Source organism: Phyllobates terribilis, unplaced genomic scaffold (genome assembly GCF_046119375.1).
Source record: "Phyllobates terribilis strain yellow unplaced genomic scaffold, ASM4611937v1 Scaffold_3__8_contigs__length_932513732, whole genome shotgun sequence".
In the NCBI taxonomy this organism is placed as follows: Eukaryota; Metazoa; Chordata; class Amphibia; order Anura; family Dendrobatidae; genus Phyllobates; species Phyllobates terribilis.
The window spans coordinates 471,301,032-471,327,638 of NW_027362763.1; the positions used below are offsets into that span (position 1 = coordinate 471,301,032).

Genomic DNA, 26,607 nt, shown 5'->3' on the forward strand with positions numbered 1-26,607 from the left:
ATAGCAGTAAGGCCATGGCCCCACTATCAGTATTTGGTCAGTATTTAGACAGTATTTTTCTTCAGGAGTGGGAGCCAAAACCAGGTGAGGAACAATCAGAGAAAAGGTATAATAGAAACAAGTCACCAATTCTGCATTTATCAACCACTCCTGGTTTTGGCTTACAAATTTTGAGGTACAAAACTCACCAAATATTCAACGTGTGCACATAGCTTAAGTGTGTCAAGAGGTGAAGTTTTAGGATAATACACAGTTGGCCATACAGCGAAACTGTCTGTTGCCCATAGTATCAAGCTTTTACTTTTAGGGTATGTGCCCACGATGCGAAATTCATGCGTATTTTGTGCGGAAATTTCCGCAGTGTAAACGCATGAATTACTCATGTAAGCTTTCCCCCATGGTCCCCTATGGCATTCCGCAATTGCAATGCCCATGCTGCGGAATTTTCCGCAGCGTTTTTGATGTGCGGAAAATTCTGCAGCATGTCAATTCTTTGTGCGTTTACGCATGCGGAATTGGCATCTACAATGCAGTAGAATACGCAAGGCAATCCCGCATGTGCAAAACGCACGAATTCCGCGCGAAAAACGCATGTCAAATTCCACATGCGTTTTTCCGGGAAAAGGACATGCGGAAATGAAGAGCAAATTTCCGCTTCATTTGCGCATCGTGGGCACATACCCTTATAGAGCAGTTTTAGAAATGGTTGCATTCTGTTGCTTTACTATTAGGCAGTTTTGATAAATGAGGCTCACGTATGCAGCACATTCCTTTATGGTTTGCCCATCTAAATACAAACATGGAACAAAAAGATAAATAAAGCAACATCTGGGTGCCTCTTAGGGGTTAGCTGCATCCCCACCTTAATCTATTTACCCACATATTAAAATTAGTATCTGCCAGACCTTTCCAAAATGCTTTGATTTGTATTTGACTGAATGTGAAAACCTTAGCATTTCAAAAGATTATTCTAAATCCAACCTTCCAGTTGTTTTTTTGTGAAGCTAACAGTGGGGGCGGGAAGTAATTTACTCCAAAGCAATCCCACAAAAATTAAGAATTTAAAATTAAATTAAAAATCATGTCATGTATTTTATCATACTAATGGAAAAATTGAATAAAGCACAATGCTGTGGTGTATATATAGAGAACCGTGGCTGTGCAGTGAAAACTATAGAGAAATAAGAGGAGCACATGTAGGAACAGGGCAGCATTCCTATGCCTGGAGTGATTATTGGAGGAACTGCTGGGAAGGACACAACAGAGGTCATATACAAGTGTGTGTGTTCTAAGTGTTTGCAAGAGGACAGAGAGAAGATATCTAACCTATCACCAATCTGGTGCTGCACTTTAATTTTAGAAAAGAATGGGTAGCCCCAAACTACTGAATTTTCTATAGAAAACCAATTGACAAAAGTGCTCAGAAGTAACCCTAATGTGCTCAGAAAAGACCCTACTTTCTAGCAAAAATTGGGTCTGACTTTGTGGGATTCTGGATGGTCTTTGGCCCCTCTACCAGTGAAAAAAGGATATTAGATTCTGTCCTTTGCTTTAAGCCAGGATAACCACTTACTTTACTAAACTGGTAATATCATTAGGGAGTACTGTTTGGTAATAGCTTACTACAGTGTGGCACCCCAGGGGTCCGGTTGCCACAGTGGCATTGCCTCCCTCACAAGAGGTGATGCCATGCCTGGAAGCAAGCAGGGGTCCCCTAGTCAGGTATACTAGCATGCAACACTTTCCTGGCTCCAGACCAGCAAGGGGAGCTCCTCCCCTTAGCAACTGGAATCTGGAGGCGGGGTTAGAAAGAGTTAGTGAGAGGAGTTGAATACAGGACAGCGACGAGGAAAGACCTGGGGAGTGGAGCTGCACGGCATCTCACCCCAGAGAGGAGCGTAGACGAACCGGACACCGGAGTCCGAGGTTGTGGGGCACTGAAAGCCCAGCAGCAGAAACCGGAGGGCAAGAGACAGCAGGTCTCCTGGCCCCACCAGACGCCCGGAGGCTCAGCAGCACATAGGTCCCAGCACCGCCACGTGGGAGCGACGCTCCAGGAAGGCCCGAGCTGCCCGCCATACGGGTGAGCGCAGAAACGTTTTACTCAGGGACGAGGGCCACAGCACAGCTATAAGCAGCAGGGCCAAAGAGATTAGTGCAAAGGGAAGGCCTCCAACTTCACCTGGCGAGGTGGATCCCCAACTTGCTTCCAGGCCACCCGGACCTCTACTACCAGCTAGTACCCGTGCCCCAGTCTGCCTAACCACCGCAAGTAAAGATAAGAGGAAACCACCATTAAGTTGTGGACTGATTATTAACTGCGACATCCCCTGCACTACACTGCACAGAAACATCTACAACGTCACCATTTCCTGCCCTGGAGCTAAGCTATGCCTGTGGAGAGCTGAACCAACTCTGCTGCGTCATCATCAGCTCCAGAGGATCTGCACCGCAGCGGCGGCTCCATATAGCCGCATACCACAGGTGGTGTCACGAACATTTATATAAAAACTCTATTCCCTTTTCTTTAAAACCCCTTTTATTGACCGCCCTGGGTCACGGACGGGGTCACCGCCACTGTGACATCCCCCAGCATCAACCAGCCCGGCTACTGAGTACCACACGGCCCAGGGGGCGCATCAACAGTACGTGGAAGCACTGTGTTAATGCAAAAAGTGAGATCTCACTATATTACTGCGAGAGCAGCCATGGAGGGTTGTGGGATCCTGCTCTGCATGCCTGGAGTCCACAACTTACAAGTTCGGGCCGAACTTTTTCTAGAAAATCAGCCCCTTAAGGTTACTTCTGAGCGCTTTTGTTAATAGGTGTCATTTAGAAAAATCACCAATCTGCCCACTCTTTAATTAGATACAAAGGGCAGCCCCAGATAGGTGATAGGTACTCTTTACCATAAAAATGTTTTATATTTGAAAATCTAAATTTCACTCAAATAAGGTGGAAGTGGCTGTGGCTGATAGCTCATATGTGTCATTAAGGCCATTCTGTCACGGGTGTGTCAGGTTTGACAGTCATTCTGGATCCGGTTGTAGAAGGTAGCTGCACTTGACCTTGCAGACACCTTCTTGAACCTTTAATCATCCCTCCCTCTCTAGGACCCAGCGGTGATCTCCACCTTCTGCTAATTAACACACCCTTGCTGGATCTTTAAATACACTCAGTTTCTGGTGTTGGTGATAGGCTATGTGCCCACGATGCAGAAATGCTCAGGATTTTTTCCTGAGCGTTTCTGCATCTCCCTGGCAGAAAAAAAAGCATGTGGATTGTACATGCATTTTCCTGCCAGGGACATGCGGAAGTGAAGAGTTCTTCACTTGCATTTCCGCATGCGGGTTGACAAGCGCTTTCCAAGCGATTTTAGCAGCACTTGGAAAGTGCTTGTCAACTTGGTCACACTATATAAATCCATGCAAACAGCATGTGACCGAGAGAATGTCAAAAAATAAAAAAATAAATGTATACTTACCCTCCGATGGCCCGCGCTGTCTTGATTTCCTCCGTCCCGGCTGTCGGCAGCGGTAGAGTGAAGGACCTGCCGACGTCAGCGTCGCGTGACCCGTCACATGACTCTGACGTCAGCGCAGGTCCTTCATTCCATCGCGAAGTGCCGGGAAGCAAGTAGGAGCGCAGCGCGGGCCGCCAGACGGTAAGTATACATTTTTTATTTTATTCTTTTTTTACAGCTTTTTTAATGGTACCTGGGTGTGGATGAGACGCTCCTCTCCTCTACACCCGGGTACGATCCGCACATTAGAACGCACCAATTACGCAAGTACAGATGCAGTCTTGCGGAATTGGCGCGTTCTAATGCAAGTGCTGCGTTTTTTTCTGCAATGATAATCCACAGCAGAAATGTCCGCAGCATGTGCACAGCACATGCGGATTATCATTGGGGGAAATGGCAGGCCTTCTACCATGCGTTTCTGCAGCGTTTTTGCCACTGCGGAAACTCTTAAAAAAAAGCATTGTGGGCACACAGCCATAGAGTTAATTCCTCTGTTCAGGTCTGGAACTCCAGCAGTCGGCTAGATTCTCCTTGGAGTTCCTTTGTGGATTATAGTCGTGATCTCTCTGGTGTCTTCTCAAAGCTAAGTGTATCCCCTTGTCTGTTTCCCTGGTTTGTCTTTAGTTGCAGTTGGGCTGACTAGTGCTCACCCCTCTCCCTCCCTAACTAAGGCCTAGCTCTAGGGTCAGCCAGGGCTAAGGTATCCTCCTCGGCGATAGGAGCGGAACCTATTTAGGGACGATAGGAGAGTCATGGTGTTGTTAGATCTGCTTAGGGGTCTCCACTCCCCCTTTCCCTAGTAGCTGGGCTTCCCCCCTTTTCCCATTGTTGTACAATGAGTTCTTCCCATACCTAGCATGACACATTCATGTGCTTGGTGTTTGGAGAGAACATAGCAGATGATGAACCCATATGATACCTCTCTCACAGAATTAAAACTGATGTGGCTTGAAGTGTTTCCTACTGCTCTCCTGAATGATCTCATTTCTTTTGTTTTTTTTATGCCCAGAATAATAGTGAAGTTTCCAGCTGAATCAGCCTTTACTTAGTCCTCTTTTAAAATCCTCTTCTAATAGGTCATTGGAAAACCACCTGTTTAAATCAGGTTTTTATCTTAAAGGCGATCTTACAGTATACGTGCAAAAATGCTATTTACCAGCAGATATTTGGTTAATTTGCAGGTAAATAGCATTAAAATGCTGCCTGCACGCTTTACTGAAGGCATGGCTACAGAGAAAATCTGAGCTTGTAACCTCCCAAGAGCTACTGGCTTTCAGTCAGGGGCGGTGCAGAGAGCATTTACCGTCATAGCTCAGTACACTGTGAGCATAGTTGTAATCACTCCCCGGTACTTTGATTGACAGCTTTCACTGCAGCGTATGTGTGCAGAGTGGGCTGTCAATGACAGTGGTGGGGAATGATTACAGCCGCCTCTAACAGTATGAGCGGCAACAATAACCATTCTGCACTCCACCTCCATGACTGAAAGCCAGCGACTCTCAAGTAGATATATGTTTATTTCATCCCACTAGCAATACCTTCAGGCTGCATTTTAACACTATATCGGGAAGTAAATACATTAGATGTGGAGTCACTGTATTCTAATATTGAGCATTGAGTAGGGTTAATGGCAGTTGACCATTACTTAAGTAGCGACACCTCTATCTTAGATCATCAGAGGCAGTTTATATTGGATGGCATTAATTTTATACGTGTTATAATTTATTTACATTTGCGGGTGCGACCTATCAGCAGTTGAGGGGCTGTGCGATGGGCACCAGATTTGCACCAAGTTATACTTATTTGGTTATGGGGATGTTCGAGTCGGTGAACATAGCCCAGTCCCTCCTGCTGATGGGTCGCATTCTGTTCTATAAACGGTTCATAGACGACCTGTTTTTGGATAGGCTCATTAGAAGAGGCAAATAGCTTCGTACAAGAGCTGAACAATAACAAATTGGGTTTGAAATTTACCTCTACTTTTTCAGATGGGTCTATTGAGATTTTATATTTGGTGATTTCTGTGAACAATGGAACTATTCAGACTTGCACTCATTTCAAGCAGGTAGATGTCAATAGCTATTTGGAAGCTGGGTGAAAAACATTCCATATGGCCAGTTCTGGCGGATTTGCAGGAATTGTACGTCAGAAACTGACTTTTATAAAGAGTCTAAGATCTTAAGGGGGAGATTTTTAGAAAAGGTATACCCCAAACAGCTTATAAAAGATGCTTTTGAAAAGACTAGAAGGCTTACACAGAATGAGTGTTTAGCGAAAATCACCACAAAATCTGATAAAACTGCTTCTACGAACAATAGGTTTCAATTTAGTTTTGTGACAACTTTTAGGCTAAAGCCCATCGTCACACTAAGCGAGATCACTAGCGAGATCACTGCGGAGTCACAAGTTTTGAAACGTAGCAGCGACCAGGCCCCTGCTGTGAGATCGCTGGCCGTGTTGAAATGGCCTGGACCATTTTTTGATCGTTGAGGTCCCGCTGGGTAGCATGCATCAGTGTGTTTGACACCTTACCAACGACCTCGTTGGCGACTCAGAACTGAGACACATAGGCGTGCATTTGCGTTGCATCGTTATACAGGTCGCTACGGGTCGCCGTATCGTTGCTGCGTCGTTGGGAAGATCTGACTGTTTGACATCTCACCAGCGACCACATAGCGACGCAGCAACGATCCCTGCCAGGTCGTATCGTTGTCGGGATCGCTGTAGCGTCGCTAAGTGTGACGGTAACCTAAGTGCCCACGAAGCAGAAATGCTCTGGATTTTTTATGCATCTCCCTGGCAGGAAAAACGCATGCGGATTTTACATGCGTTTTTCCTGCAGGTTGAAAGCGTTTGTCAAGCGTTTTTGCCTGCATTTCCGCATGCGGGTTATCAAGCACTTTTCCAAGCGATTTTAGCATCACTTGGAAAAGTTCTTGACAACTGGGTCACACTATATAAATCCATGCAATCGGCATGGATTTATATAGTGTGACCAAGTTATGATGCTGCAAATGTAGCATCAATAGTAAAAAAAAGAATAAAATGGTGAAAAATAAAAAAAAAACTTTCTACTCACCTTCCGACGGCCCCTGGTCTCCTTATCCGGTGTCTTCGGCGACTCGCAGTGGTGTAAAAGGACCTGCCATGACGTCATTTAGTCATGTGACAGGTCACGCGACTGCCGACATCAGCAGTCGCGTGACCTGTCACATGACTAAATGATGTCATGGCAGGTCTTTTTACACCACCGCGAGCCGCCGAAGACACCGGACGCATCATACAGGAGACCGGGGGCCATCAGAAGGTGAGTATAATGTTTTTTTTAATTTAAATTCTTTTTTAACTACAGGTACTATGGTACCCGGGTCTGGAGGAGAGTCTCCTCTTCTCCAGACCCGGGTACCATCCGTGCATTGAATCTCTTAATATCCGCATGTCTACATGTAGTCATGCAGATATTATGCGATTCAATGCAAGTCAATGGTGGCAATTACACAGCGTTTCCACAAAATTAATGGACATGCTGCGGATTTTTTCGCAATGATAATCCGCAGCGGAACATTCCACAGCATGTGCACAACACATGCGGATTATCATTGGGGATAATGGGACACGTATTACCAAGAGTTTTTTAAGCGTTTTCGCTGCGGAAATTCCGTGGCAAAAACGCTTGAAAAACGCATAGTGGGCACACAGCCTTAATAAATCATATAAAAAAGGTGGAGAAATCCACAGAAAACATTGGTTCATTATGAAGGTTAATCCTCTTTTATCAAAAAATTTGCCTACTGATCCAGTGGTAGTGCACAGACGCAACAAGAATCTGAAAAATATGATAGCGCCTAGTCAGATTAGGAAGAAAAATAATTATCAGGGAGGGGATTGTAGATATGGAGGCAATTTATTGACCAATAATGGAACTTTTAAATGTGGCAATCAAAAATGTAAGAGTTGCAAATGGATAAAGTCTGGTAAAAAAACTATTTACATCCAAAGTCACAGGGGAGTGTTTTCTGATAAAAAGTTTTTTAAACTGTCAAAGTTCATATGTAATTTATGTCATTCAATGTCAGTGCAAATTCAGTATGTGAGACAGACCATTATGTCAATACATCGTAGGATGAATATGCACAAGTCTAACATTAAAAATGGAGTTATGGGTCATAGCCTGTCGAGGAATTTTTTCCATGTACATGAAAAAAATTCCTACTAACTTAGAGCTTACCATAATAGAACAATTATCGGTCAGTTTTACGAATAGATATCAAAGGCTGATAAATAGAGAAAGTTATTGGATTTTTAAATCATCCACATTAGGACTAAATGAATGCATAGAGCATACAGTCTAATACACACTGGTAGTACACAGGTTAACATGCATCACATTGACAATGGGGCATAGAGCATACACGCTAATTCACACTGGCAGTATACAGGTTAACATGCATTACAAGTGCAATGGGGCATAGAGCATACAGGCTAATACACACTAGCAGTATATGGGTTAACATGCATCACATTGACAATGGGGCAAGTTTGCTGTGGAGCTATAGAGAAGTGGTGATGGGTTTAAATGATTCAAGAATTTGAGTATCCACACCTGGTTAAGGCTATGTGCCCACGATGCAGAAATGCTCAGGATTTTTTCCTGAGCGTTTCTGCATCTCCCTGGCAGAAAAAACGCATGCGGATTGTACATGCGGATTGTACATACGTTTTCCTGCCAGGGACATGCGATGTGAAGCGTTCTTCACATGCATTTCCGCATGCGGGTTGACAAGCGCTTTCCAAGCTATTTTAGCATCACTTGGAAAGTGCTTGACAACTTGGTCACACTATATAAATCCATGCAAACGGCATGGATTTATATAGTGTGACCCCAAAGATTGTCACAAAATAAAAAAATAAACCTATACTTACCTTCCGATGGCCCCGCAGTCTTGCTTCGCTCCGTCCCGGCTTGCCAGCAGCTCGCGGTACACTACACTGAAGGACCTGCCATCACATGACTAAATGACGTCAGCGCAGGTCCTTCAGTCCACCGCGAGCTGCCGGCAAGCAAAGACAAGGAGACCGGGGGCCATCAGAAGGTAAATATATTTATTTTTTATTTTATTCTCTTTTTCACAGGTTCTATGGTACCCGGGTCCGGAGGAGAGTCTCTTGTTATCCAGACCCGGGTACCATCCGCACATTGAAACGCTTGGATTCTGCATATACAGATCCAGTGATGCGGAATCCAAGTGATCCAATGCAAGTCAATGGCTGCGAAAGCGCAGCGCTTCCGCAAAATAATTGGTAGCGCTGCGTTTTTTTCCGCAATGATAACCCGCAGCGGAAATTTCCGCAGCATGTGCACCGCACATGGAGATTATCATTGGGGAGCATGGCAGGCCTTCTACCATGCATTTTTTAAGCGTTTCTGCAGCGTTTTTGCCGCTGCGGAAGCACTTAAAAAACGCATTGTGGGCACACAGCCTAAGGGGTTTTATAAGAATGTTGGTTATTTTGAATGTATGTTTTTATTTGTACCTGATGAAGAGAGCAGTGCGCTCTAGAAATGCGTTGTTTTAATAAAAACATTGTTTTTTTTAATAATTCATTGGCGTGACAGCGCCATTGGATCGTCGTTTTTTTAATATATTTTATTTGGGAAGTAAATAACGGGTTTTTTTGCACATGTCAACTTCTCTTTAAATATATCTATATATTTCTTAACATTTCCAATTTTCTATATGACTAAATAAAAAAATATTAAAAATCCTTAAATTTTCACACTGGCTTTGAGAAAACACAATTCCTTTTTTTGATTAGACAAATTTTCAGTAGCCTCATTATTATCACAGGCAGGATTACAATGAAAGGTAACACCTCTGTTCACAGCTAATAATACAGGATCGACTATTCACACAACATGCTATTATGGCTCACCCCCTCCTCCCTTCACAATATCCTTTGCCAGATAAGGCATGTTCACATATTGCTCATATACATACAGCACAAGTAGGGTCTGAGTCAATTTATTACTAGTAAAGGCTATGTGAAGAACAGAAAGGAGTCTAAGATTAGGTCTAATGCCCTGTATGAAAATACAGTAGTGTTATGAAAAAAAGGAAAAAAAAAGAAATGATCAAATGATTCCAAAATAATAGGTTAATATAAAAACCTATTTTAAACGATAGGTCATTTTCCGTTGACAGATTGCCTTCTAGGCTGCATGCCCACTATGCGCTTTTCCCGCAGTATTTCCGCAGCGAAAACACTTAAAAAACGCTTGGTAATACGTGCCCCATGGTCCCCAATGATAATCCGCATATGATGCGCACATCCTGCAGAAATTTCCGCTGCAGATTATCATTGCGGAAAAATCCGCAGCATGTCCAGTATTTTTGTGGAAACGCTGTGCAATTGCCGCCATTGACTTGCATTGAATCACATAATATCCGCATGACTACATGTGCACATGCGGATATTAAGCGATTCAATGTGCGGATGGTACCCGGGTCTGGAGAAGAGGAGACTCTCCTCCGGACCCGGGTACCATAGTACCTGTTAAAAAAAAGAATAAAATAAAAAATATACATTATACTCACCTTCTGATGACCCCCGGTCTCCTGTATGGTGCGTCCTGGCTCCCTGGCGGCTTGCGATGGTGTAAAAGGACCTTCCATTACGTCATTTAGTCATGTGACAGGTCCGGGGGCCATCAGAAGGTGAGTGAGTATGTTTATTTTTTTATATTTTTCCATTTTTATTCTTTTTTTAACTATTAACTTGGTTACACTATATAAATCCATGCCGGTTGCATGGATTTATATAGTATGACCAAGCTGTCAAGCACTTTTCCAAATGATGCTAAAATCGCTTGGAAAAGCGCTTGATAACCCGCATGCGGAAATGCATGCAAAAACGCTTGACAAACGCTTCTACCTGGCAGGAAAAAAGCATGTAAAATCTGCATGTGTTTTTCCTGCCAGGGAGATGCAGAAAAAATCAGCAGCATTTCTGCATCGTGGGCACTTAGCCTTAGACTTTGGTCTCGTTTTAATTTATGGTTTCAGCTTAGTTGAGGATTCAAATATATATCTGAGACAATAGATCTGGACAATATTCAGACTTCGGAACTTTAGTTTTGCTTGGATTTTTTCCCTTTTCCTTGCATAGACGTCAATATTTTAAACCTTTCCCTCATCCCCTTCCTCCTCCCCATAAATTTAATGTTTGTACAGCATATTGGAAAATCAATAAAAATATTTTAAAAAGGAAAATGCAATCTGCCAATGTATGTGTCCTATGTAGTTAATGTACCACTATTGCATACACATACATAAAAGGATTGAGTTAAAAAAGTTCAGCGTGAGCCCTATGATAAATTAGAAATTATCATCTGCCTGCGTGTGCTCTATGGGGGAGATTTTGGTGTATTTAAAAATGACATGGATGCTGAGTGCATTTTCTATATCAGTGAAAGGAGCACTTTTCTAATTTTCAGTAATTTTATTCTTGTTTGTCTCTATGTCAGCTGCAAAGATCTGAATATCTTGAGAGCATTTGTCACACTCACAGATGTAAACTAAGAAGTCTTTCCAAAATACTGTGGGTTTTTGTTCCAATAATATACCAATGCTTATAAAAAAAAAGCCACACAAACAACCGAAGACATCTCCAGCACAGATGTTTCCCATTACGTGTTCTAAAAGCCCCTATAACTCTTGGCAGAGGGCAGACTAGATAAGAAGAACATAGCACCTCCATATGGAATATGGAACTAATGAACAGCAAAATAAAATAGAAGATAGTAAGAACCACAGTTCATTACCCTTCTTCTCTCCATTCTTGAGAAAGAACTTCATGGAGTGTATAGTCATCAAATACTGCTTAGATATCCATATACTTAGCTGTCAAAAAATGTCAAAAGCTGGTTAGAAGCTTACTAGAAACAGATCTTGGCCTTGGTGTGTAGAGTTCTGCCATTTAGGGACCACCTCTACAAACACAGCATGGTGTGAGGTACATTTTCTATATCAAGAAACCCATTGTAAAACAAAAAAGAAACCCATTGTAGGGGGTCTTCACCAAATAACAGAAATTGATAGTATAGTGATAGGATATGATCGATGAGGGTCTGATCAGGATGGGTGGTGGTCCCTCCATTGAAAATGAAGGGGCCACAATGAATAGAGCTGCACATCACCTTTCTACAAAGCTGATCACTATGCTGCTAGGCAGGGAAAAACTGTGATGGGGAAGCAAAAAAAATCAGAATCAGTAAGTAAAGGAGGTGTATATTTTATGATTTCATATTCTGTAATTGAATAAAAATAATTTTAAATCTGAAAGCAAAATTTAAGTTTGCCTTATAATATGAATTAGTGTTTAGAGTGAGTTTCCCATAAGTTTGTCACCTAGAGTGGCAAACCTCTTTCCCCCCCTTCTGTGGTTAGCTGCGGCAGGCAGGAGTGGCTATGAGTAATTGCCAAGTATTGGGGTTTGATGCTATTGTGAACAGATAAGCAAGTTGAAGATTAAATGATCTCTAAAAGGCCTTAAGTTAAAGACAACACATTTTCTTTTGTATTTTATGCAAAAAAAAGAAATATAAATATATACATTGCTCAAAAAAATAAAGGGAACACTCAAATAACACATCCTAGATCTGAATGAATGAAATATTCTCATTGAATACTTTGTTCTGTACAAAGTTGAATGTGCTGACAACAAAATCACACAAAAATCATCAATGGAAATCAAATTTATTAACTAATGGAGGCCTGGATTTCGAGTCACCCCCCAAAATTAAAGTGGAAAAACACACTACAGGCTGATCCAACTTTGATGTAATGTCCTTAAAACAAGTCAAAATGAGGCTCAGTATTGTGTGTGGCCTCCACGTGCCTGTATGACCTCCCTACAACACCTGGGCATGCTTCTGATGAGGTTGCGGATGGTCTCCTGTGGGATCTCCTCCCAGACCTGGACTAAAGCATCCACCAACTCCTGGAGAGTCTGTGGTGCAACGTGACGCTGGTGGATGGAGCGAGACATGATGTCCCAGATGTGCTCAATAGGATTCAGGTCTGGGGAACGGGCGGGCCAGTCCATAGCTTCAATGCCTTCATCTTGCAGGAACTGCTGACACACTCCAGCCACATGAGGTCTGGCATTGTCCTGTATTAGGAGGAACCCATGGCCAACCGCACCAGCATATGGTCTCACAAGGGGTCTGAGGATCTCATCTCGGTACCTAATGGCAGTCAGGCTACCTCTGGCGAGCACATGGAGGGCTGTGCGGCCCTCCAAAGAAATGCCCCCACACCATTACTGACCCACTGCCAAACCGGTCATGCTGAAAGATTTTGCAGGCAGCAGATCGCTCTCCACGGCGTCTCCAAACTCTGTCACGTCTGTCACATGTGCTCAGTGTGAACCTGCTTTAATCTGTGAAGAGCACAGGGCGCCAGTGCCGACTTTGACAATCCTGGTGTTCTGTGTCAAATGCCAAGCCGTCCTGCACGGTGTTGGGCTGTGAGCACAATCCCCATCTGTGGACATCGGGCCCTCATACCACCCTCATGGAGTCGGTTTCTAACCATTTGTGCAGACACATGCACATTTGTGGCCTGCTGGAGGTCATTTTGTAGGGCTCTGGCAGTGCTCCTCCTTGCACAAAGGCGGAGGTAGCGGTCCTACTGCTGGGTTATTGCCCTCCTACGGCCCCCTCCACGTCTCCTGGTGTACTGGCCTGTATTCTGGTAGCTCCTCCAGCCTCTGGACACTACGCTTATGTGCACAGCAAACCTTCTTGCCACAGCTCGCATTGATGTGCCATCCTGGATGAGCTGCACTACCTGAGCAACTTCTGTGGGTTGTAGAGTCTGTCTCATGCTACTAGTGTGAAAGCACAACCAACATTCAAAAGTGACCAAAACATCAGCCGGAAAGCATTGGTACTGAGATGTGGTCTGTGGTCCCCACCTGCAGAACCACTCCTTTATTGAGTGTCTTGATAATTGCCAATAATTTCCATCTATTGTCTATTCCATTTGCACAACAGCATTTGAAATTGATTGTCAATCAGTGTTGCTTACTAAGCGGACAGTTTGATTTCACAGAAGTTTGATTCACTTGGAGTTATAATCTGTTATTTAAGTGTTCCCTTTATTTTTTTTCATCAGTGTATATATTATATATATATATATATATATATATATATATATATATATATATATATATATATATATATATATATATATACACATACACACACACACACACACACACACACACACACACACACTAGCTGTACCCGGCCACGCGTTGCTGTGGCTCAGTCTGGTTAAATGGCAAAGAAAGAAAAGAGAAAGCACACGTTTCTAAAATAATTAATTTCACAATGCTTGTGCGTATACAATATTTTTTGCTGTTCCATTGTCTTTGTAGATATAGAGATTGTCTGGTTTGCCGACTCTAGAACACGCAACATATAATTGTCCATGTGAGAAGCAATCGGTGCCTAGATTTAAACCGCACAATTCTAAAGATTGGCCCTGAGCTTTGTTCATGGTGATTGCAAACGCCAATCGAATTGGGAATTTAAATCTCTTAAATTGAAATGCCATATCCGTTGGAATCATAGGAATGTGGTGAATGAGGACATCTTCACCTTTGAAAGGTCCTGTCAAGATTGTTGCTTCAACGACGTTGCTCATTAATTGTTTTACTGCAAGCCGCGTGCCACTGAAAAGCTTTGGCTGCTTGATATTTCGCAACATGATAATTGGCAGTTCAATTTTCAATTGCTATATGTGCGGTGGCATCCCTGGCTGATCGAGTGAATTCAAAAATTCTGTTGGATAATTAACTGCTTCATCTGCTTCCACAACAGTGTCGACGGACTTGTATGTCACTGCCTCGCTTTGAATGTTAAAACTGAATAATAGAATGTGTTGGTTTTACGTCCAATAGATGGGTACAGCGCGCGTTTCTTTTATGTCCAACAGCTGGTATATAAAAACATAGTAGGTATATAAAAACATGCGTGTATTCAAATGCAATGTTCATTTTTATTTATATATTATATATATATGTATATATATATATACATTTTTATTTATATAGATATACATATATCATATGGGGCAATGCTAGCGCTGGTGATAGTTGTGCCCCTCAGGCAGGCATGGTGGCAGCCTGTACCCTATGACCCCTGCAGGCCTGTACTCTGCACAGGTCACTAAAGAGGTTGGTACTTGCTGTCAGGTGTCACAATGGAGCCGGTCATGTCAGGGATTGCTAGTTATGTAATTCTCTAGTACAGAGGGAATGTGACAGGAGGGGGCGCAGAGATGAAGGCAGGTAGCAGAGGAGGGGGATGATCCTCTTGACATGTCCCGGGTCGGTATCAGCCAGATTATGCTGGTGGCGCAATGGGATTTGCACTCGCTCGCTATCCGCCCACTGCTGCGAGGCTCGGGCCCAGCTCAGCACCCAGAGCAGAGGCCGCGGCCTGCTTCTCTCTATGCAGCCTCCCTCTCTCATTCCCTCCCTCCCCCACTTGTTGTTGTGCAGTCGGAAATAAGACTCACCTGGCGGAGAAGCCGCAGCAGTGGTGCCGGAGAGCAGAGGCGGCCGCCTCTAAGGTGGTGGTGGTGATGAGCAGCAGCGTCTTTCGGCCTCGAACGGATGGTCTTGTCATTCCCCTTCCCCCTAACCCCCATGGGGGACACGAAAGGAGCAGAGCACAGGCAGCGGATGGGGCGAATGAAGGAGAGGGAGAAGGGTTTATGAATGAGATGTCACTAACGGGGGAGAATGCCGGGCGGCCGGGGAGAGTCAGCCTGGGACTGAGCTCGTAACACCCCCCTCTCACTGTTGCGTTTACATCCAACAGCTGGTATATAAAAACATAGTAGGTACAGTACAGACCAAAAGTTTGGACACACCTTCTCATTTAAAGATTTTTCTGTATTTTCATGACTATGAAAATTGTACATTCACACTGAAGGCATCAAAACTATGAATTAACACATGTGGAATTATATACTTAACAAAAAAGTGTGAAACAACTGAAAATATGTCTTATATTCTAGGTTCTTCAAAGTAGCCACCTTTTGCTTTGATGATTGCTTTGCACACTCTTGGCATTCTCTTGATGAGCTTCAAGAGGTAGTCACCGGAAATGGTCTTCCAACAATCTTGAAGGAGTTCCCAGAGATGCTTAGCACTTGTTGGCCCCTTTGACCTCACTCTGCGGTCCAGCTCACCCCAAACCATCTCGATTGGGTTCAGGTCAGGTGACTGTGGAGGCCAGGTCATCTGGCATAGCACCCCATCACTCTCGTTCTTGGTCAAATAGCCCTTACACAGCCTGGAGGTGTGTTTGGGGTCATTGTCCTGTTGAAAAATTAATGATGGTCCAACTAAACGCAAACCGGATGGAATAGCATGCCGCTGCAAGATGCTGTGGTAGCCATGCTGGTTCAGTATGCCTTCAATTTTGAATAAATCCCCAACAGTGTCACCAGCAAAGCACCCCCACACCATCACACCTCCTCCTCCATGCTTCACGGCGGGAACCAGGCATGTAGAGTCCATCCGTTCACCTTTTCTGCGTCGCACAAAGACATGGTGGTTGGAACCAAAGATCTCAAATTTGGACTCATCAGGCCAAAGCACAGATTTCCACTGGTCTAATGTCCATTCCTTGTGTTCTTTAGCCCAAACAAGTCTCTTCTGCTTGTTGCCTGTCCTTAGCAGTGTTTTCCTAGCAGCTATTTTACCATGAAGGCCGGCTGCACAAAGTCTCCTCTTAACAGTTCTTGTAGAGATGTGTCTGCTGCTAGAACTCTGTGTGGCATTGACCTGGTCTCTAATCTGAGCAGCTGTTAACCTGCAATTTCTGAGGCGGTTGACTCGGATAAACTTCTCCTCAGAAGCAGAGGTGACTCTTGGTCTTCCTTTCCTGGGGCGGTCCTCACGTGAGCCAGTTTCTTTGTAGCGCTTGATGGTTTTTGAAACTGCACTTGGGGACACTTTCAAGGTTTTCCCAATTTTTCGGACAGACTGACCTTCATTTCTTAAAGCAATGATGGCCACTCGTTTTTCTTCACTTAGCTGCTTTTTTCTTGCCATAATACAAATTCTAACAGTCTATTCAGTAGGACTATCAGCTGTGTATCCACCAGACTTCTGCACAACACAACTGATGGTCCCAACCCCATTTATAAGGCAAGAAATCCCACTTATTACACCTGACAGGGTACACCTGTGAAGTGAAAACCATTTCCGGTGACTACCTCTTGAAGCTCATCAAGAGAATGCCAAGAGTGTGCAAAACAGTCATCAAAGCAAAAGGTGGCTACTTTGAAGAACCTAGAATATAAGACATATTTTCAGTTGTTTCACACTTTTTTGCTAAGTATATTATTCCACATGTGTTAATTCATAGTTTTGATGCCTTCAGTGAGAATGTACAATTTTCATAGTCATGAAAATACAGAAAAATCTTTAAATGAGAATGTGTGTCCAAACTTTTGGTCTGTACTGTATATAAAAACATGCTTGTATTCAAATGCAAGGTTGTGTCATAATTTCAAAGCAATCGGTGAAGAGCTTTCGGTGATTTAAGATTTTGAACAAACATTTACATTTTTATTTATATATATATATATATATATATATATATATATATATATATATTATCACTTCTTACATTTTAAAAATTACAAAAAGGAAAATGGGCCGATGCAAGGATTTGGGCACCCTGCATGGTTAGTACCTAGCAGCACCCCCTTTTTAAAGTATCTCAGCTAGTAAACTCTTTTTGTAGCCAGATAAGAGTCTTTTAATTCTTGTTAGGGTATGTGCACACGATGCAGAAATGAAGCAGAAAATTTCTGCATCATTTCTGCATCTCCCTGGCAGAAAAAACGCATTCAGATTGTGCATGCGTTTTTCCTGTGGAATACATGCGGATTCACATGCGTTTCCACATGCGTTTCCGCATGTGGATTGACAAGCGCTTTCCAGGCGATTTTAGCATCACCTGGAAAGTGCTTGACAACTAGGTCACACTATATAAATCCATGCAAACAGCATGGATTTATATAGTGTGACCCGAGAGAATGTATATACTTACCTCTGATGGCCCGCGCTGTCCTGCTCACTCCGTTCTCCCGGCAACTTTGAATTGAAAGACCTGCCGACGTCAGCGTCACGTGACCCGTCACATGACTCTGACGTCAGCGCAGGTCCTTCAACTCACTGCAAGTGCCGGGAACCAAGCAGGAGCGCTGCGCGGGCCGACAGATGGTAAGTATATATATATTTTTTATTTTATTCTTGTTTTACAGCTTTTTTAATGGTACCTGGGTGTGGATGAGACTCTCCTCGTCTCCACACCCGGGTACCATCCGCACATTAGAACGCACCAATAACGCAAGTACAAATGCAGTCTTGCGGAATTGGCGCGTTCTAATGCAAGTCAATGGCGGCGAAAACGCCGCGTTTACGCAAAATTAATTGACATGCTGCGGACTTTGGAGCGCAGCGTTTACGCTGCGGAAAAATCCGCATCATGGGCACAGCACATGCGGATTTCAATTGGGGAACATTGCTGCCCTTCTACCATGCATTTTTAATGCGTTTCCGCGGCGTTTACGCAACTGCAAAAACGCCATGGAAACGCATTAAATACGCATCGTGTGAACTCAGCCTTAGAGGGATTTTCATCCATTCTTCCTTAGAAAATTCTTCTAGTTCTGTGAGATGCCTGGGTCGTCTTGCATGCACTGCATTTTGAAGTCTAGCCAGCGATTTTCAATGATGTTCAGTTCGGGACTGTGTGTGCCATTGTAAAACCTTCAGCTTGCGCCTTTTAAGGTAGTCTATTGTGGATTTTGACGTGTGTTTAGGATCATCATCCATTTGTAGAAGCCATCCTCTTTTCAATTTCAGCTTTTTTACGGATGGTGTTATGTTAGCATCAATAATTTGTTAAAATGTCATTGAATCCATTCTTTCCTCTACCCGTGTAATGTTCCCCGTGCCATTGGCTGCAACACAACCCCAAAGCATGATTGATCCACCCCCATACTTAATGGTTCGGGAGATGTTCTTTTCCTGAAATGCCACTGTATACCATATATACATGGATATAAAGACACGCAGGTGTTTCTTGAAGGAGCCCTTCAGATGTCCTAATTAATATTTTTTCTTCATCTATAGCACTGGGGAAAACAATTTTCATTGAGTTAGATCTGGTACTTGTTTTTGATTAATTTTTGGCTTCTGAATCCAAAAGTGACCCCAGATTTTCTCTATCACAACAACTTTTTAAGCTACGGGATACCCTACCTTTGTCTATGAAGCCATACAAATTGTACATACAATGGCAAATAATTAAAAAAATAACCTAAATGTTATGATTATTTAAAGCTATTTTGTTCATGCAAAGGATATATTGTTACTGTAAGTCAAATTGTGTGCAAGTAGTAAAGTTAGGTAGCATTTAAGGTAAAAATTTACACTTTTCCTGGAGTGTTCAATCTGTGGACAATCTCACCTGATGCTCTAACAATAGTCAGCCATCATATGTACATCCCATCTACCCTGATATCGTCCCTCCATGACCTTCAAATCTTGGTGGAATCGTACACGTTACTCATCACTTACTGCACCAAGGTTTTCAGGGAAGTTAGAAAGATGGCTATGTAGAAAATGCACCTTGATGCTCAGGTTGCAACCAAGCATTTTGTAGCTTTCCAAGAGTTTCTGGACAATATCAGTGTAATTGTTTGCTTGTGTATTTCCAAGAAAGTCATTGACAAGGTCTTTGAATGATAACCAAGCATTCTTTTAGAGTTCTGACATTGTTTCAACGAAGTGTTCATTTTTGATGAGCTGCCAAATCTATAGACCATCAAAACACACCAGCCTTTACTTTTTCAAATGACAGGCTAGTAAATGCCAAAATGAGGTACTTTACAGTCTCCTTAACGAATTGCTTCATGAGACCCGGTTTCACGTAAAGAGGTGGGAATATAATGTTCTTTCTGTCAACAAGTGGCTCATGTAAAATGTTTGGAACTCCAGGTTTGAGGTCATATCTTGGAGGCTAATTCCTCTCCACCCAATGCTTTTCACAAGCTTTGCTGTCCTACATGCATAGAAAAAAAGGACACTTGGTGTATCCACGTTGCTGACCAAGAAGTAAGCAGACCATTTAAAGGTCAACACAGATAATCCAATTGTGTTTGTGATATTGCAACAACTTGATGACTCTCTTTTAGTGATGATCAGATTCCGTTAACCCTTTCGGTGAGCATGCTCGGGTGCTCGCCAAGTATTTGCGGCGTGCTCGAATGTTATGTTTTAGTCTCTGTGTGTGAATGATTTTCGACTGTTTGACAGCATTAATAAATATGAGGAATGCCTAATAAACAAGCATTCCTCACATATATTAAAGCTGTCAAACTGTCGCAAATCATGCACACACAGTGACTCAAACATAAAATTCGAGCACGCCGAAGATACTCGGAAAACACCCGAGCATGCTCGTAAATCTCCATTAACGAGCATGCTCGCTCATCACTACTCTCTTTATGTCTCCATATTCTTCATAAATAGAAACTGAATAGCCAAAGGGAACTGCCCCAAATAAATTGCCTTTGTGGAGGAGAACACACTTTAAGCTCCGCTTTGAGCTATCGATGAACAGTCCCATTCGAGTTATAGATTGGAATTCACTATTCCTCAATTAAAGCATGTATGTTATGGCAATACACAAAGTCACTGTCACTTCTAAAGTATTGCAGAAATGCACTTTCTCTGGATCGAAAGTAGAATATCTTTGCTACTTTTTCAAGGTTTTTTCATGCAGTCTTCATGCTACAAGTTCTGAAGCCTTTTTTGACAGTACCAAATCTCATGACAAATCGTTGAACTCATGCTGGTCAAATCCCTTATGAACTTCATCTTCAATTTCAAAATCGTCATCATTGCTGTCACTTTGTTCTTCACCATAAAGCTGTTCTTGAAAAGAGGATAGTTCAAGGAAAAGTGGCACTGAGATTTCAGCTGAATGAGGCACAGGTATGTCTCATGAGGTATAGCTGATGGTAGACTAGGATACTCTATTTTATATTTATTTTTTCGTGTTATTCTGAAGTTTTCACTTTACAAAAGTAATAGTCACTGGAATGATCTCTTGGTTGTCGCCAGACTATAGATATACCAAATTACATCTTATCAAGTGTTCCCTTCATCCACATCCGTAAGCTCGGCTTGCACACCTTGTGAGGGGCCCAAGACTTATCTTGAACACTAAGTTTTACTTTGAAATATGCAAAATAGGCTTGACAAATGCATTGATATTTGTCCTTTGACTGGAAATCGTGAAACTGCCACAGCTATAACAAAAGGAATAAGGGCCGTTTAGGCACCTGATGAGAAATAGCACAGACAGACATGATCTGAAAGAAAGGAAATAAGTGTATAAATTCTGCTAACCCCTTGCATACAGACTTTTGGAATTTGTTTCACTATATAGAGCAGCATACCACCTCTCGCCACACTGTCTCACGTGTAACTAAATAGCCTAAACAAATAACCAGTTTCCGGTCGCCAACGTCCTTCTCCATCCCTCCCCACTCGAAGGCGGTTTGCTCTCGGGCAACAGGAGAGCAGTAGTGCTACCCTTGATCCAGCCTAGAGTAATCGCATTAAGATAAGCTGTAGAGAAAATACCTGACATGATAGAAGAAAACTAACTGCAGTTTTGAAATCAGCATGCCTATTTTAGTCTAAATCAGCAAAAAAAAATCAAACTCAACAAAAATTATGTTCGAAATTGTTCCCTAGTGTAATGTATGACCAAGTGGAGGAAAGCTGCGCCACTTTTGGTGCAGGAAATGTAGTCGCCGTATTCAGGTGAAATATCCAAATGACCAACATCCTACAATCTGACATAAGACTAAAGCACAAATAAAGGAAAGTTATTTTCCTTACAAAGGTGGAGTGCCAAGAATAAAAGCCAGAGCAGACAAAAAGTGGTGCTAGAGTGTTCAGCTAATCAATCACATCACTGCTTTTATTTTATAACCTGCATAGATTAAATGAGAGCTTAGATGCAATTGGCTGCGGTGGAAAAAAAAAACTTTCACTTTTTTGTCTACGCTGTTTATAGTGTAAGATTCTCTTTTTATGTTATTGATAAGATAAGCATGTATGCTTAGGCAAGGTATAAGTTCATCCTCATTTATGCATTTCGCCTTTCCGCCAGAGGCGCTAGTATTTTTTTTACTGACATGAGGACATTAACGCCCTCAAGTTTACTAAAAGTAGCACTTTGGTGATGTTTTTTTTATTATTAGGGTGAGTGCCCACTATGCGTTTTTCAAGCATTTTTGCAGCACAATTTCCGCTGCGAAAACGCTTAAAAAACGCTTGGTAATACGTGCCCCATGGTCCCCAATGATAATCCGCATGTGCTGTGTCCATTAATTTTGCGGACACGCAGCGTAATTGCCGCCATTGACTTGTATTGAAACGCTTATTATCCGTGTCAGCACATTTGCACACACGGATAATGTGCGTTTCTATGTGCGGATGGTACCCAAGTCTGGAGAAGAGGAGACTCTCCTCCAGACCCGGGTACCGTAGAACCTGTTAAAAAAAACAGAATTTAAAATAAAAAATAAAGATTATACTTACCTTCCGATGGTCCCCGGCCTCCTCAGCGATGCGTCCGGTCTGTTGTATGGGTCGCAGTGGTGTGAGGACCTGCCATGACGTCATTGAGTCATGCGGACGTTGGCGGGCGCATGACCTGTCACATGACTCAATGACGTCATCGCAGGTCCTTTCACACCACCGTGAGACACTGGAGAGACCGGACGGAGCAGAGAAAATACCGGGGGCCATCGGAAGGTAGGTATAATCTTTATTTTTGATTTTTTACCATTTTATTCTTTTTTTTTTAACTATTACTTGGTCACACTATACAAATCCATGCCGGTTGCATGGATTTATATAGTGACCAAGTTGTCAAGCACTTTCTAAGTGATGCTAAAATCGCTTGCAAAAGCGCTTGATAACCTGCATGCAGAAATGCATGCAAAAACGCTTGACAAAGGCTTCTACCTGGCAGGAAAAACGCATGTAAAATCCGCATGCGTTTTTCCTGCCAGGGAGAAGCGGAAAAAATATGCAGTATTTCTGCATCGTGGGTACTTAGCCTTAACCTAATTAGCCATAGTTTTCAGGTACACAGTAAATCTACTAATAGAATTACTGATTGCTGTCTTCTCCTTTTCCCAGCACCATTTCCATCTTCTTCTGAACTATATGACTGTAATTCTGACTAGCTGCTTCTCCGTGTCTTCTGTGTGGACCAGAAATTGCTTTTTCAACTCTCGATATGCGTCATACAGACAAAGGAAGGCGGCAACAATCGGTAAGTATTTTAATACATACACTATGCATATAATAACTATACCTAGAGGGGATAAATAACAATAATAATAAAAAAAATTGTGGGCCTCATTCAGACATCCAGGATTTTTTCTCACACGTAAAAACATGGACCGCTGTTCATCTGTATTTTGGATCCCATTTTCATCAGTGTGTCAGTTTTTACCATCAGTGTTTCATCAGTAATTTTCACTGATGAAGAAAAAAACGACAAAGCTTCTCCTACCCATCCGTTACAATGTTAACCATGGCCAGCACACAGATGTGCACTCTGTGCTTTTCACAGACCCATAGACTTATATGTGTAACTAGATGGTGGCCCGATTCTAACGTATCGGGTAGTCTAGAATATGTATGCAGCCGATCGGGCGCAATCAGCAGAGCGGTGTTTAAATTTGGCGCCAAAATCGCTGATTGGTTGCGACCGGCGGCTCGCGGAGATAACCGGCTGCTCGCAGCAGAAGTATCCCGACCGGCGGCGCCGCTCCCCGGTCCTCCCTTCACACTTGCCGTCGGGAGATCAGCGGCCCTAGCCACTGATCTCCCGACGGTAGCCGCATGGTCGGGGTACTGCTGCTGCGAGCAGCCGGGAGATGACCGGCTAGCGCCGGTCATCTCCCGGCTGCATCGCCGCTGACCTCCGTGCGGCAGATGAGCCGGACCAATCAGCGACGCGGGATTTCCTGGACAGAAGGACAGACGGGATAAGACGATTATATATATTAGATTTGATTTATGACTCCAATCAAAATCGAACATGTCTCCATGTTATTTTATTGGACACACAGACACGTGATCAGCATCACAGACTACAATGGGTACTTGTTCTATCCGTAAAGAACAATAGAACACGTACGTGACTTACGGAAGTCTGCATAAACCCCAAAGACTCATTCAGGAGTCAGGTTTTCTTCACGTATGAGAAAAACGGACTCATCAGTGGCTGAGCTCAGAGTTTCATAAGAGTTTGATTCATTTTTCACTGATAACAAAAAATAAAGTTCTCCACCTTCTCCTATCAGCCTGTGATAAACCTACAACACTCGTATGGCATCAGAGTGCTGTGTGATTTTTATCACAGACTCACAGACGTGTGAATGAGCCCTAATGGGTTTGTATGGGATCACTAAAAAATGTCACTAAATAGTAGACGCTTGATTTATCTTTATCATTCTGTTTTGTTTCTCCTCTCAGACCATTTTTTTGTTGCTCATGATGAAAAATTTGCAACATTTCCTCCACCTTTACCCTACCGTGTAGGTGGGCATGATGGTGGCGAACCCTGTGGAAGTTGCAATGGCAGAAATAATGATTGGCACTCAGCTTTCCCATAACCAGACAAGCACCTAGATGGAAGTGAAGCTGTGTGGTAACAGAGGTGGCTGAGAGAAAGCTGTAAGAAGAGCCCTTCCTATGTGATTATTGGGGGTCTCTCCCCAGGGGCTACTGACCTGTAGGGTGTCCTTCCTATGTTATTACTGAGGGTCTCTACCTGGGGGTACTGACCTGTAGGGTGTCCTTCTTGTTATTATTGGGGGTCTCTCCCCAGGGGGCACTGACCTGGTGGGTGTCCTTCCTCCCGGAGCTGGCCCCCTTGCTGCTCCTTCTCACGTAGATCACCTGCCTCTTGCTGGGCACGTCCTCCAGTCTCCGGTTGTACACCTCTGCCCCTGGCACCCTAGCTATGAGCCCGGGCTGGGACATTGCCCTGCGCTTGAGCTCAGCAGTGAAGTGAGTGCACAGCAGGGCGGCCAGGCACAGGGCGAGGAGGCGCAGGGTGCATGTTCTCCAGCGGAGCCTCAGCTCCCTCCACAGCATCCTCCGCTGTATGTGCCCCGCATGGAGGACGCGATGGAGCCTCCGTGTGTGGACTGGGAGCCCCAGAGGTGACAGTCCAGACTCGGGAGGAGGGAGGAGTGACGAGACTTTACCTCATGTGGAGCTCGGAGCCTCCTCTCCTCAGCCTCTCCCCGCCCCGCACTCATTACTGAGCCGCCTCACACCAGTCCTAATGTCTCACAGTGCGGCGCCCCCGCTGACTCCTAGTCCATATTCTCTCTACTGTCTTGGTATCTTACCCTCACAGCCCAGGACCAACACTGGCCCCGAATCCCTCACCACATTGAGCCTGAACTGTCTTTATTTTGGAACTGACCTATAATGTCATGTATGGCCAGCAAACACTTCATGGATGCACACCACTTATATAGGGACCTGGGTAATTACGAACAGTAGCTCTCAGTGTGCAACTAAAGCTCTGTGATGTGCCCCAATTTACAGAAATTAAAGGGGTTGTCCACTGTCAAAGATAATTGCTCCAAAGGCTTAGGGAGGAAAAAAAAAAAAAACTAGCTGTTGTTCACCTTCCTGGGGTCTAGTGCTGCCTCTCGCTGCTCTGGTCATTGCTGATTGGCTGCAGTGGTAATAACCCATCAACAGCACTGCAACCAATCACTAAACTCTGCACAAATTGTACGTATGACCACTTTATCAGGTCCAAAAGTTATATGAACCCTAAAAAGTAATCAAAACCCTAGAAACAGGTCTCCTAAAATAATGCAGACCACTGTGCAGGTCCCCTAAACTAATAAAGACCACAAACTAATACAGGTCTCAGAGCAGACCCCTAAACTAATACAGATCACAGACCAGGCCCCTAAACTAATAAAGATCTCAGATCAGACCCCTAAACTAATACATGTCTCAGAGCAGACCCCTAAACTAATACACATCACAGCACAGACCCCTAAACTAATACAGGTCTCAGAGCAGACCCCTAAACTAATACAGATCACAGAGAAGACCCCTAAACTAATACAGATCTCAGAGCAGACCCCCAAACTAATACAGGTCCCAAAGCGGACCCATTAACTAATAAAGACCACAAACTAATAGAGGTCTCAGAGCAGACCCCTAAACTTATACAGATCACAGACCCTGCCCCTAAACTAATATAGGTCTCAGAGCAAATCAGTCTTGAGATCGTGAGAGTCACCAAGACTCTCATGATCTCAAGACTTTCCCTAGACTCAGACCACGTACAAGACCTCCTTAAAAATACGGCCCAAATACCAGACCCCTAAATAAATACAGCAACCCTAAAAAAATACAGAACCCAGACCAGTCATCCGAAACAAATACAGACCTACAGACAAGGTTCCCTAGACAAAAGTAGAACACTGGGTAGGCCCTCTAAATAAATAAAGACAGGCAGACTTCCTAAATAATTATAGACTTCACCACAGTTCCCTGAAATAGTTATTGTCCCCCAGACTACTGAAATACATGTAGACCTCAGAACATACCACCTACATAAATATAGACCCAGACCCCTGATATACAGATGCACCTACCTAAATACAGACCACAGATAAGACCTCATATTAGGCTGTTTAGTTCTGGTTAGGACACCCATGGCAGGTCTGGTACTTGTGGTTTATATATGGACCATAAAACTCAAACAATGATGTAATTCCATCGCGCCTCCTGTGCGGATGGAGCCTCAGTTGCCATAGTGCACTGACATGAGCAGACAGTGGGGGAATGGAGTAAGGTTACTAGTTTGTATTTTTTTTTATTGACAATACTCCTGGAGGACTTGATGCCTTTTG

General features: G+C 43.4%; 1 protein-coding gene across 2 annotated transcripts in view; it reads right to left on the reverse strand.

The window, feature by feature from the left end:
* METTL24 (methyltransferase like 24) overlaps positions 1-24,970 on the reverse strand; it is a 133,402-nt gene extending 108,432 nt beyond the window's left edge. The window contains exon 1 of one of the 2 annotated variants that reach the window (XM_073675855.1): positions 24,503-24,970. In XM_073675855.1, the coding sequence (XP_073531956.1) occupies positions 24,503-24,814 (312 nt within the window). In that variant the 5' untranslated portion in view covers positions 24,815-24,970. The remainder of the gene's footprint in view (positions 1-24,502) is intronic. The other variant, XM_073675856.1, reaches the window with a different exon arrangement.
* Positions 24,971-26,607: the final 1,637 nt, after the last annotated feature.